Source organism: Argentina silus (assembly GCF_951799395.1).
Source record: "Argentina silus genome assembly, chromosome: 2".
Classification (NCBI taxonomy): Eukaryota; Metazoa; Chordata; class Actinopteri; order Argentiniformes; family Argentinidae; genus Argentina; species Argentina silus.
The window spans coordinates 29,639,807-29,652,287 of NC_139656.1; the positions used below are offsets into that span (position 1 = coordinate 29,639,807).

Here is a 12,481-nt window from a genome sequence, read left to right on the forward strand (position 1 = left end):
ATAGAAAGTCTATCTTTCCTCAACTTCTAACATTATTTCTGTTGGTAAATCAATGCACTGCAGTGACACTCCACTGGGCTGTTGAGTCTGTTTTGTAGTTCAAGTAGTAGCCTAGATACCTATCACACATACAGCAAGATACCTAGATACCTATCACAAGGTTATTTTACTTTTCTTTTTGAATGAAAAATCCTCAGTTTTGCTTCTTGGAATTACAGTTCAATATCCAAAACAGATCCAGTAGAATAGCAGGGTGTGCTCCAGACCCCTCCCACCATTAGCATAGGTAAAGCTGAGGATAAATAGCTGCCTGCTGTGGTGGTCTCCCCTGTGCCCTGATGGTAATTGGCCTCTCTTCTACTACATGCCAGGACAATACCTCACTCTCGATTCCAACATTGCAGTGGTCATTTGTTCATGCGTTCAAGCGTTCTAGGCTTATATTTCCTAAATTGTACTTTCTTTTCACACTCCAAAACGCTTAATAACTGTTTCAAACCGTTTGAATGGTTAAGTCTGCCTGGGCATACCAAACATGCGTTTTTTAGTTGCCTTTCATTTTGTATTTTCTTTGATGAACGGTTATGTGGCGAGCTCTGGGGAATACTGCCATGGCTGGGAAGACTCCTACAACACATGGCACCCGGGTTTCCAGTGTCCAGAGCGCTACGACGGTCAGGATGCCAGGTACTGCTGTGGGACTTGTACGCTGCGCTACTGTTGCACCGCCGCAGAGGCCAGGCTGGATCAGAGCTCCTGTGACCTCGAAAACGTCTTAGAATTCGAAAACAATGCCAACACCAACAACATTGCATCAAAAGGTAAGAATCATGTTCCACAAATGTTTGGCTGAATTGTTTACAATTCGCAGACTTCATTTGTATTCGCTCATTTAATGTTGCAATAAAACATTGGGTAACACTTTAAGATTGTCTTTAAAAAGGGTTTACACGTATATTGGCTGTGTATTCATCATAAATAACAGTGCATTGGTTAGAAGAATAGTCTTTGGTGCTATATGGTTCATGTACTGTTATTGTATTTTCATTATGCCTATGTATAATATAACTTAAGAGGTTAAATGTAAAGTGTCACCGTTTTAATTGTGGAGCTTTTCTGGTTCAATTGTGGTGCCACATTAACTTTGCTGTTATTCATTTTGATGTATCTTTTTTCTCCTCTTTTAGTGCCAGTCTACTTGCCCTTTGTGATAGTTGTGGGCACATTTTTGTCCTTCCTTTTGATTGGAACGTTTGTGTCCATATGCTGCCTCCGTTGCTTGAAGCCCAAGGAACAGGATTGTCTGAATGGATCAACGCCCTTCCAGACAACCCTGTTGGAGTCCGGGGGCCCATCCCCAGAGAGCGTGACTCCATCTCGCCAGTCTAGCTCCAGCTCCAGCTCAACTGGAAGATCAACTATGGTAACAATACAGCCCAACATCTGCACAGTCGGCACCGAGGTCAGCATGAACATGTACGGACCTTTGAGGAATGGATACCCTGTCACAAGCTCACAGTCTAACCAGTATGTGACTCATCCTCAGCTTCCTGGTACATTTTATCAGCCGTATCAGAAATACGGGATACCTCCCGAGCATACGATGCTAATGACTCCGACATTCGTGGATAATCGTTCCATGTATGGACAGCAGCTCGTCCCCACTATTCCTCAGCTCCAGATGCACACAGAACAGTTGTTCAGTGGCGTTACTATATGAGGCTGTTACACTGTTTCTTCTTCCACACGCTGTCTCACCACAACAAAATGGTAGAAGTGAAATGAAGAAATGTTACAGACGTTTTCATTGAAAACTGGCCACTTTCATTGAATTGCCATATGTAAGACATACTTGTATCAGTACTCTTTGGAGGGAGTAGGCCTACTAACATTTTTGTAAAATGTTTATTACCCACTGATTTCAGTGTATATTTAAAAATACAAATAAAGTTATTTTCAGATTTTGTTTATTTTTCTTGAGACCCTTTCTTACTCCAAGAGTAGTTATGATTTATCTATAAAATATTCCTCATTTGTATGGTCAATATGGCATGGCATAATCATCCTGTGAAATGATAAACTATTCTTTTGTCCAATTTACAGGGATGTTGAAATAAAGTAGTGTGCTCGCTCGAAAGCACACTGATATTTTGGGTCTTTAAAAGATGACATTGTCAAGTTAACGCCATTGATTGGACCAATACAAGAACAATAGTCTTCCAATGTTTTGGGCTGCCATCAGCCTTTGTCTTCGTGGTGGCCAGGAGATTAAGACGTGGGAGGTTTTTGTGATGCAGTGTATCCTTAAAAAAAACCTGGTCTGTGACAATAGAGGGAGGCCGAAATCTCTTCACAATTAGGGTGTGTTGAATAAATCCAGGTAGAGAGGGGGTTGTGGTATAGGCCTAATCTCTGGGTTGTGGGGGTACATAGAGCACAGTTGGGGTTAGGTGGATGCACATAGATTAACTACCCTAGTGTTAAAGTCAAAAGCAGTTTTACCGGAGACATGAATTGTAATGTTTTACATTCAATAAACTGACAGTGAGGCTATACAGGACTATCCGGTCCAGTCCGTAAGTGTCCAGTGTAGTGGAAATGAACTTTGTGTCTTTGACGCGCGCGCACACACACACACACACACACACACACACACAGCGTTAAATAAATAAACCATGCAGATTTATAATCTACTTTAAGGATCACCCTGGTCCCCATAATATTAAAATTACTCAAATCCAGTAGACAACACACTGAATACTTATAACACGTGAAAGTCATAACCACTTTAACACATGGAATATACAATTTGTATATGTTTACAATTCATGCTTTCACCTATGCTTCCCCTATCAACGATGCGTCCACTACTTGAGTACAAGAACGTTCGTTTAGTTTTCATGGGAGACTGCCGGTACGCCGGCTTACTGCTGATTCCATTCGATACAGCGGGCGACCTCCCGGTTGCCCCATTCAAGCTGACTGTGAACCCGGCTCAATAGAATGTGACGTGACAAGCACATGGAGTAATGTGTCAATATTCGGTGTTTTCACAAGCAAATTTTTTTGCTATAGATGAAAACGTAGACAACCCGACATATCACGTTATGTGCCTTCCAAAAATGTTGGGGAAATGATAACATTTTATGGAAATTACATGATGATGTTTCAGGACGACGAAATGACCCGTCGGCGTAGATGTATGTTGGATTGGCGGGGACCGCTCCGCCAATCCAGGTTCAGCCAGTCAAACAGACCCATACTCTCTGGTACTGCTGGTCCGGTCAGCCGAATCAAACAGACCCATACTCGCTCTGGTGCTGCTGGTCCAGTCAGCCTGATCAAACAGACCCATACTCTCTATGGTGCTGCTGGTCCGGTCAGCCTGATCAAACAGACCCATACTCTCTCTGGTACTGCTGGTTCGGTCAGCCTAATCAAACAGACCCATACTCTCTCTGGTACTGCTGGTCCGGTCAGCCTAATCAAACAGACCCATACTCTCTCTGGTACTGCTGGTCCGGTCAGCCTAATCAAACAGACCCATACTCTCTCTGGTACTGCTGGTCCGGTCAGCCTAATCAAACAACCCATACTCTCTCTGGTACTGCTGATCCGGTCAGCCTAATCAAACAGACCCATACTCTCTCTGGTACTGCTGGTCCGGTCAGCCTAATCAAACAGACCCATACTCTCTCTGGTACTGCTGGTCCGGTCAGCCTGATCAAACAGACCCATACTCTCTCTGGTACTGCTGGTCCGGTCAGCCTAATCAAACAGACCCATACTCTCTCTGGTACTGCTGGTCCGGTCAGCCTAATCAAACAGACCCATACTCTCTCTGGTACTGCTGGTCCGGTCAGCCTAATCAAACAGACCCATACTCTCTCTGGTACTGCTGGTCCGGTCAGCCTAATCAAACAGACCCATACTCTCTCTGGTACTGCTGGTCCGGTCAGCCTGATCAAACAGACCCATACTCTCTCTGGTACTGCTGGTCCAGTCTGCTAGAAGGCGACAGAGGGCGTCCGACTTGTTGCTAAGAGACGGTCTGTGGGAGGCAGTCAGAAACGATGAAGGGAGGGGATGATGAATGATATTTGGCTAGCTGGCTAGCTTTGTTTATTTGCTGTAATGTTCGTGAATACACATAAATGTCTCGTATTTTCCAAAGTATTGAACTCTCTGAGAAAAACATCCTAAGCAATTCGGTTGACAACTCGAGTAGGCTGTATTCGTGGATATAATAAATGGTTTTAGAGCTGGCAGTGCCCGCAAGTGCAGGCCCTTCGCTTTACCGCTCCATCCAGTACATTGAGCGTATTTTCCGGGTGAGGGTCAGCTACGGATCCGCTGAGTCAAACTGCGACAGCGCAAATGCCAGCACCAGCACCCATATCATAGTGCGTGTCGCGGAGGGTGAGGAAGATGACTGCAGCAAGGCAAAAGTAAGATATCAGGCTAACTTCACCATGCTCATTTCATCCAGCTAGCTAATGTTGGTTAAGCTGTCGTCTTTTTGGAGATATCGCCAGCTTCAGACGTCGATGCTAGTTAGCTAGCTAGTCAGCGAACGATAACTGGCAGACTAGTTAGCTTACCGCCAGGTTAGCTAATTAACCCTTGACTTGTGCTTTTACAGTTGCTGTTAGCTACTATTTTGGCTAGTTTAGAGTAATAATTTATGAACGGGAAACTTTCGTTTGAAGCTTGATAGCTAACGTTCAATTCCAGCAATTAAACTGACCCGCTAATTTAGCCACCTTAGTACGTTAGCTAACTATCTTCATCATGGAAGTCTATGGTTAGGTGTAGCTGCTACTCAGATTAACGTTTTTTTTTTTTTTTTTTTTTATGTTTTTATTTGGAGGACTGTAACGTTACGTTAGCTACATACTATTGCTCCAAATAGTACTATGAAAGACAGTAGCCGCTGCTGTATTGAGGGGGGAAAAAAGATGTGTTGGTTTGCAAGTTAGCTACCTAACTAGCCGGCAGTGACAACTAAAGACCGATCAACTAGTTCCATAGATTCCAAATAAAAATATTTAGCAAAGGTTGCTCTAAATGCTAGCTAGCTGTATATGACATTTAGCTCGGTAAGGGTGTGAACATTTGTTAGGGGAGACCTTAGACCTGTTTCGTATATTCAAAGAACATTTGAATGCCGAATGAATGTAGACTACCAGGACCAGCTACTCAGTCAGGATTCTTAGCCAATATGAAGTGCTGTATGTGTGTGTGTGTGCTTCAGAACACAGTGTTCTGTTGTTGTACCTCCAATACTGCAGCATAGCCTCACTGTGGCGGGGCCTCAGTTTGGCCAAGCATCGAGTGCTGCTAAAGGGACATGCTCCACTTGTTGCTATGAAACAGAGCTGCACAAGCCTGGGCATGTGCAGTGCTTTCAGTCCTGTGGCCTTGCTGTCTCAGCCTGTGATGTGGAGGTGGAGGAGGGAAGGAGGGGGGGGGGGGGGGGGGGGGGGGGGGAGGATGGGGCTCCTCTGCTGTCTCAGCCTGTGATGTGGAGGTGGGCGGGCGGGAGGGAGAGGGAGGGGGGGTGGTGGTGGTGGGATGGAGCTCCTCTGCTGCCTGAAGCTGCTCTACAGCTATGTACTAGCTCATGTACCTAGTGCCAGGAAATTCCAACACATCATAGTTAATGGATGAGGTACAGTAGCGGGTTTCCTGCAGATAAACAAAAGACTTTTGATAAACAATGTTGAGATATTGTTAGGGCAAGTGAACAAAAATCTGGTGCCTTTCTTTGGTGTTGAGTGGGTCTAGCCTACACCATTTCCCTACCTAGTTTTGCCTGGTTATCAGATAATCTTATCCAGAACTGTGAGCTTCACTTGCATTTTTTTATGTGTATATGGACATGGTATGGACACATAAATAAAAGCTCTTTCAATTGTAGCAAATGTCCTATACCGGTTGTCTTATTATAGTGACACATGCTCTTCTCGCAGGAAGATCTTGTCTTTTGGAGAGGTCAGTAGTTTTGTTCTGATTTCTTTAATAGGACTGATCTGCAGATCCTCCCTTGATGATAGAAGAGTAAAATAAGGCTACAGACTAGAGAAGAGAGTCAGGAGACAGTGCTATGTTATTTCTCTCTAAGTAAAAAAGAAAGATTTGAGCAGAGAGTTCTGTTTTTACACATTTTAAAAATGCTAAAATATGCAATGTCTTTTCAAAACTGGTGGAAAGCTGTGTACTGAATGCTCCTTTTTGTATTTTTTTTTCTGATTTATTATATAGATGTATTATCTTCCTTTTGCATTACCTGCATTTTATGTGATTTAAAATGTCATGTTTTAAGTGTGCGGTTTGCCAGGCTGCTAGAGAAAGCTTGGCTGTGTTTTGTGTTAGTCGTGACTGCTAAAAAGCAGTTAGCTGATGACAGGGCTGCGTTGCTAGGCAACACATGTCATGGGCTGAGCCTCTTGAAGCTAGAATGGTAGTATCTTACTATCTGCTGCAAGACTTGGGGAAATAGCTACTATTTTCACTAAGGTTTGGTAAATGCACCACTACTACTGTAGCCTGGCCTATGTGCATATCTAGACCAAATTGCACAAATCTATAATGTATGTGTCGGCATATCATATCAAAGGTCAGCTTGATATTCTGTGACTGAAATCAATGGAAAAGATTAACCTAATCTAAACTTTAAGTACATTTTTGTAGAATGGTGGATACGAAACTCCTCAATCATTTTTAGTCCGAGGATTACATTTTCCAGCTTGGTCTTTTATTGACGAATCATATTTTTGTTCTCTTTCAGGATTACATAGTGTCTTTGATTTGGCCGGCTCACAGAAAGAGAGAGTGTCTCACTTTGGCTCTTCACAAACGGCTGCTGGCGCTCAAGTCAGCCATCGAGTATGAATCGCAGGCTGTGGTGGACTTGAGGGAGCATGTGGTGGAGATCTCGGGCGGTGAGGGAAACGTGATGACGGCATGGTCCATGGTGGAGAAGCTCAAAATGGAGAAACGCCCATGCAGGGAGGAGGTCAGCGACCTAAGTGAGGCCCAGCATGCCAGTGGCGAGTCGGAGGAGGGGAGTAGCTCCGAGAGCGAGTCAGAGCAACAGCAGCAGCTGCAGGTGAACAGCAGCAGCAGCAGCAGCAGCTGCAAGTGGAGGGAGCCCTTCAATGCCACCAAGCCCCACCGGCAGCTCTGTCGCTCTCCCTGCCTGGACCGGCCCAGCTTCTCCCAGAGCAGCACTTTGCAGGAGCTCCGTGGAGACGACACCAAGGCGGGAGCCGTGCTGCTGAAGAATGCCAGCGACAGGGAGTACCAAACCAAGATGGACTTTGCCTTGAAGCTGGGATACTCAGGAGAACAAGTGGAGACGGTGTTGAACAAGTTGGGGGCTGCCGCCCTCATCAACGACCTTCTGGCTGAGCTGGTGAGGCTCGGGAACAAAGGAGAGGCGGAAACTCAAGCCAGCAGCAGTACAAGCATGTCAGTGTCTCGGGGAGGCCCCTGCCCCAAAGAGGCAGTCAGTCCAGAGGTGTCACTGGAAGATGAGTCTGTGGAGGCTTTTGACAACCTCAGGCCCATCGTCATCGATGGGTCGAATGTGGCAATGAGGTAAGGCTCCAATACTCAATCAAACCAAATCAATTTGTACCTCATGCGGAATGTTCTGAACCATCCGTGTGTACTTCTATTACCTTTACAAGCAGGCCTTTTACAAGATGTGGTTGTTTTGTTTTGTAGCCATGGCAACAAAGAGGTTTTCTCTTGCCTCGGTATTCAATTGGCTGTCGATTGGTTCCTGGAGAAAGCACACAAAGACATCACGGTGTTTGTTCCAAATTGGAGGAAAGAACAGTCGAGGCCTGATGCCCCCATTACAGGTATTAAAGCTGCACTTCAATTAGACACATGTATGGGTGTCTGCCTGAGGTGTTTTGAATCGTGTGTGGGTGTGAGAGAGAGAGGGGGAGTGTGGGGGAGTGTGGGCTGGGTGTGAGAGAGTGTGGGGGAGTGTGGGGGAGTGTGGGCTGGGTGTGTGTGGGGTTTTTTTTATTAGCAAAATGTTAAGGTTATCTGTGTTTTAACGGTTAACTTGAGATCAGAATAGGGTTAGTTATTAGTTATTAGATTAGTTATTACTTTATTAATCCCTGTAGGGAAATTCAATTGCCACCAAGGCAGTGACATAAACACAACACTTGCATAGGACAAGGGTAATGTGTTAAATATGTGGGTGTTCTACACAAACAGTTTTCAACTTAAGGCCAAGAATCTTTTTTCAAACGAACAGGTTTTGTTTTCACTAGACTTATTTTCAAGTTTGAGTTATTTCCTTTGAGTTGTGCACAATTTGAATGACCATAGGCCATACGGTGACAAAAGATTCAGTTCTGTAAGGGCCAGACTAAAAGTATTTCACTACACAACTATTTGAAAAGGAGATGTAACAAAGATACACCTTTCAGAAAACAATAAGTCTTGACTGATATAAACATCTTTTGCAGATCAAGACATTTTGCGGAAGCTGGAAAAAGAGAAGATACTGGTGTTCACCCCTTCTCGAAGGGTCCAGGGAAGGAGGGTGGTGTGCTATGATGATCGCTTCATAGTGAAGCTGGCTTGTGACTCTGATGGAATAATTGTGTCAAATGACAACTACAGGGACTTGCAGAATGAGAAGCCAGAGTGGAAGAAGTTCATAGAAGAGCGGCTACTGATGTATTCATTTGTCAATGATAAGTAAGTCATCAGAGCAGCGTCTGCAATTAAAAGTACGGCAACTCTGCTTCTTAACATCAACAACAACAAAATTAAGAACTAGAAAATTAAAACAACACAATTAAATACAAGGCCAAAGCTCTTCATTAGCTGCTTGTTGTGCATGCCAAGGCTTACTAGCAGCTCGCTAGTGCTCAAAGCCCGGTGCTTTGAGCCTCGTGAACAAGCCCGTCTGAATTTCCACAGCAGGGCTTTCCAGTCCCGCCCCGTAGTATAATCGACAGTTGGTTTATATTCTGCAGTTTGTAGGTTTGTAACTATATGGAGACACTAGGAACCCGTCAAATAGCCTCCGGTTACCCAACAGGTTCTGGTAACTTTTAAACACATAATTTTATTAGTAAAAAAAAAGCATTATTCAAGTAAATTTGATTTTGGTAGTTACAGCAAGCCAACTAAAGCACTTGGATGATAAGAAAATCCAGCCCTCGCTCCAAACCGCACCCCTGGTCCTGTTTGGCAAGGGGGTGGGGGAGGCCAAGTTTGAAGCACAGAATAGGCCTGGAGTAAGCACTGTTGAAGGCCGGGAGTGACTGTGGAAAAGCAGTTGGCCTTGCTGCTGTGGAAATGGGGCTATTCCCCTCTATATTATAGCCCTCCCTTGAGGCATGTCAACATTGGGAGTCAGTGATGGAAGCCTTTGCAGATTGGAATTCTGGGCTGCATTCAGGAGGGTCCATCATTCTGGAATGTTCAGATAGAAATACATGATGTAGAACAGATGCCCCTGGCATGTAAGAGTCATTAACCATGTTCGCTCTATTCATGACGTTTCTATCAGCCACTGCCAGACTGTTGCACCCTCCCTGAATGCAAGCCAGCGTGTTTGACGAGGTAGTTGACCTTTCGTGTATGATCATGTCATGTTACTGAGTCTACTTTAAACTACATGACGACTAAGCACTAACATTTATTTTGTTTTAGATTCATGCCACCCGATGATCCTTTGGGAAGACATGGTCCGAGCTTAGAGAATTTCCTCCGCAAGCGTCCTGTTGTTCCAGAGCACAAAAAGCAACCGTGTCCATATGGTAGGTTGTTCACAAACAGTATTTTATTGTGTACTGTCATTTTACCGCTTGTGTTAATATTGTCTGTTTGCGTTCTCAATGATACTTTAAACAGGGAAAAAATGTACTTATGGACATAAGTGCAAATACTACCATCCAGAGCGTGCAAACCAGCCCCAGCGCTCCGTGGCCGATGAACTGAGGGCGTTCGCCAAACTGTCTGCTGTGAAGACAATGAGTGAGGGGGCCCTGGCCAAGTACGGCACGGGACTCGCCACAGCTAAGGGGGACAGCGGCTCCGAGGCCAAACGTGTGGCACCCAAGCGGCAGTCTGATCCCAGCATCCGCTCAGTGGCCTGCGAACCGGAGGAGAGGCTTTCCGCTGCTCGCAAGCCCGAGGCAAACTCTGTGCCTTCCCTTGTGTCTGCCCTCAGCGTGCCCACCATGCAGCCTGCCAAGAGCCACGCAGCCGGTGCCTTGAACACAAGATCAGCCAGCAGCCCCGTGCCCGGCTCGCTCCAGTTCACCCACAGCTCCCTGGAGCACATGTCCAGCGTGCAGTACCCACCCATCCTAGTCACCAACAGCCACGGCAACTCTGTCACTTACAGTGAGCAGTTTCCCAAGTATGACTCTGTGAGCGACCACGGATACTACTCCATGCTCAGTGATTTCTCCAACATGAGCATGAGCAGCATGCACAATGTCGACAGCTTCTGTAGCATGGAGCATGAGCACGGGGTGTATCAGAGAAACCCCAGCCATTGCCCTGAGCCCTGCCTCAGCCATTCCAACAGCGACTCCTTCTCCTCCTACGGGGACCTTTACCTGAGCTCAGTGGACAGTAGCCTGGATGAGAGCATGAAGGGGCAGCAGCAATCTCCTGCACAGAGAGAGAGACTCCAGGCTTTCTCGCACGGGTTCCATCACGAGGCCCTGACCAGGGTCCAGAGCTACGGGCCTGAAGAGCCCAAGCAGTGCCCCCGGAAGCAGTCTGTGTCCCACCTGGCACCACACATCCAGCATGCGTTGGTCGGAGCGAGGTCGAGCTGTCCAGGGGATTACCCCCTACCTCAGAATGTCCTCCCCTCCTCGTCCTCTCAGCCCGGCCGCTCCCTGGGCATGACCCGTATGGACAGCATCTCCGACTCCAGGCTGTATGAGAGCAACCCCATGCGGCAGAGGAGACCCCCGCTATGCCGCGAGCAGCACGCCAGCTGGGACCCTCTGCCCATCGGCAACGAATCCTATGGATACCACTCATACCCCCTGAGTAACAGCCTGATGCAGCCGTGTTGCGAGAGGGTGATGGTCCGCAGCATGCCCGATAAAATGGAGCAGATCTGGAGGTCGCCCTGGGAGACCACGCCGGCACCCGAGCACCAGGAGCCGCACGTCATCCCAGAGCACCAATACCAAACGTACCGCAACCTCTGCAACATCTTCCCGGCATACGTGGTTCACTCGGTCATGGAGAAGAACCCCCATCTGACAGACCCACAACAACTTGCTGCCGTCATCGTCACCAAGTTGAGGTCTTGCCACTAAGTGTCTCATTTTATTTTTTTTGAAGCTGAGATAGAATATTATGGTCTTCTATACCAAGATTCAACAAGTAAGGGGATCTAATCGTCATCGAAACAATTTGTCTTGATAAAATTCAGGAGGTCAAATTCAAGGGTAGGGGGGGTTTCTCAAATGTAAGAGACAACTGTGGGAAGATTTCATATTGAACAGAGTGCATTTGATACAAGGAGTAATAATTTCACCATGGGTGGAATCCTAACTTGTGATCCGTGGGCATTTGGCCGACATTGAGGTAAATCTTGCATTGATGTCAATGGGAAATGTTAATGATGATTCCAGTTATACATGCGGATCTCGAGTTAGGATCCCATCCTATATGTGTAGGTAGGTCATAGTATACGTCAGACACTGCTGGAAGTACTATCTGACTTGTTTTTTGTGCAATGAAGGAGAAGACGGAGGGTAGTGGGTGCAAGCATACCTCAGAGCATGAACTTTGACATTTAATGGCCTTATACATATCTGAATGACCTCACTGCTCCTGTCATTGTTTAACAGGTTTCAATGAATCTCTTAATGTAGTTGAGGTCTCCTTTGCTTTTTAAATGTGAGGCACTAAGTGTTTAGAATGAAATATATATGTGTGTGTGTATATATCTATATATACATATATATATTTTCTCAATCTCACCATACAAAGCTACTATTTTGGTAGAATTTGTGAGTGCACATAGCAAATCAATCTACACCGAAAAAGGACCTGATTAAAACACCTGTGCACACACCTGTGTATATGAGACACTTGAAAAGCCATTTAAAAGACACATCTAAGCTGCTGAAATAATGCCAAAAAGAGAGAGAATTGACCGTGTGTCACTAGTAAAGTGATTCTTTAGTTTTGATGATTTGACGATTGTTTGGCTTGTAGTGGAAACTTAGATCGGTGTTTAGGAAATTATTCTGGTGTTCTGTATAGCTGACTGACTGTGTTGATTTTTCTTTGATGGAATCAGCCTAATCGCTACGTTCATTCTTTCACTTCACATATCAGTCCCACCTTCCTCCTCGTGAAGCCATTTCAGAGGCGTGGCTCAACTAATTTGTAGCAATTGGATCAACCATCAAACAATCAGGAAAACAAAACAAACCACCCCCATAGTACACTAATTGGTCCG

At 45.6% G+C, this 12,481-nt stretch overlaps 2 protein-coding genes across 2 annotated transcripts; both read left to right on the plus strand.

The window, feature by feature from the left end:
• Positions 1-535: 535 nt before the first annotated feature.
• shisa2a (shisa family member 2a) lies at positions 536-1,720 on the plus strand (the record flags this gene model as incomplete). The annotated part of the gene is made up of 2 exons (XM_083665573.1): positions 536-821; positions 1,188-1,720. 2 exons carry the CDS (start codon positions 536-538, stop codon positions 1,718-1,720), a joined length of 819 nt encoding a protein of 272 aa, XP_083521699.1.
• Positions 1,721-4,250: 2,530 nt separating this feature from the next.
• On the plus strand, positions 4,251-11,405 carry zc3h12b (zinc finger CCCH-type containing 12B; the record flags this gene model as incomplete). The annotated part of the gene is made up of 6 exons (XM_083693065.1): positions 4,251-4,448; positions 6,791-7,602; positions 7,732-7,871; positions 8,496-8,730; positions 9,694-9,800; positions 9,895-11,405. The coding sequence occupies 6 exons, from the start codon at positions 4,251-4,253 to the stop codon at positions 11,325-11,327; spliced, it is 2,925 nt and encodes a 974-aa protein (XP_083549191.1). The 3' UTR covers positions 11,328-11,405.
• Positions 11,406-12,481: the final 1,076 nt, after the last annotated feature.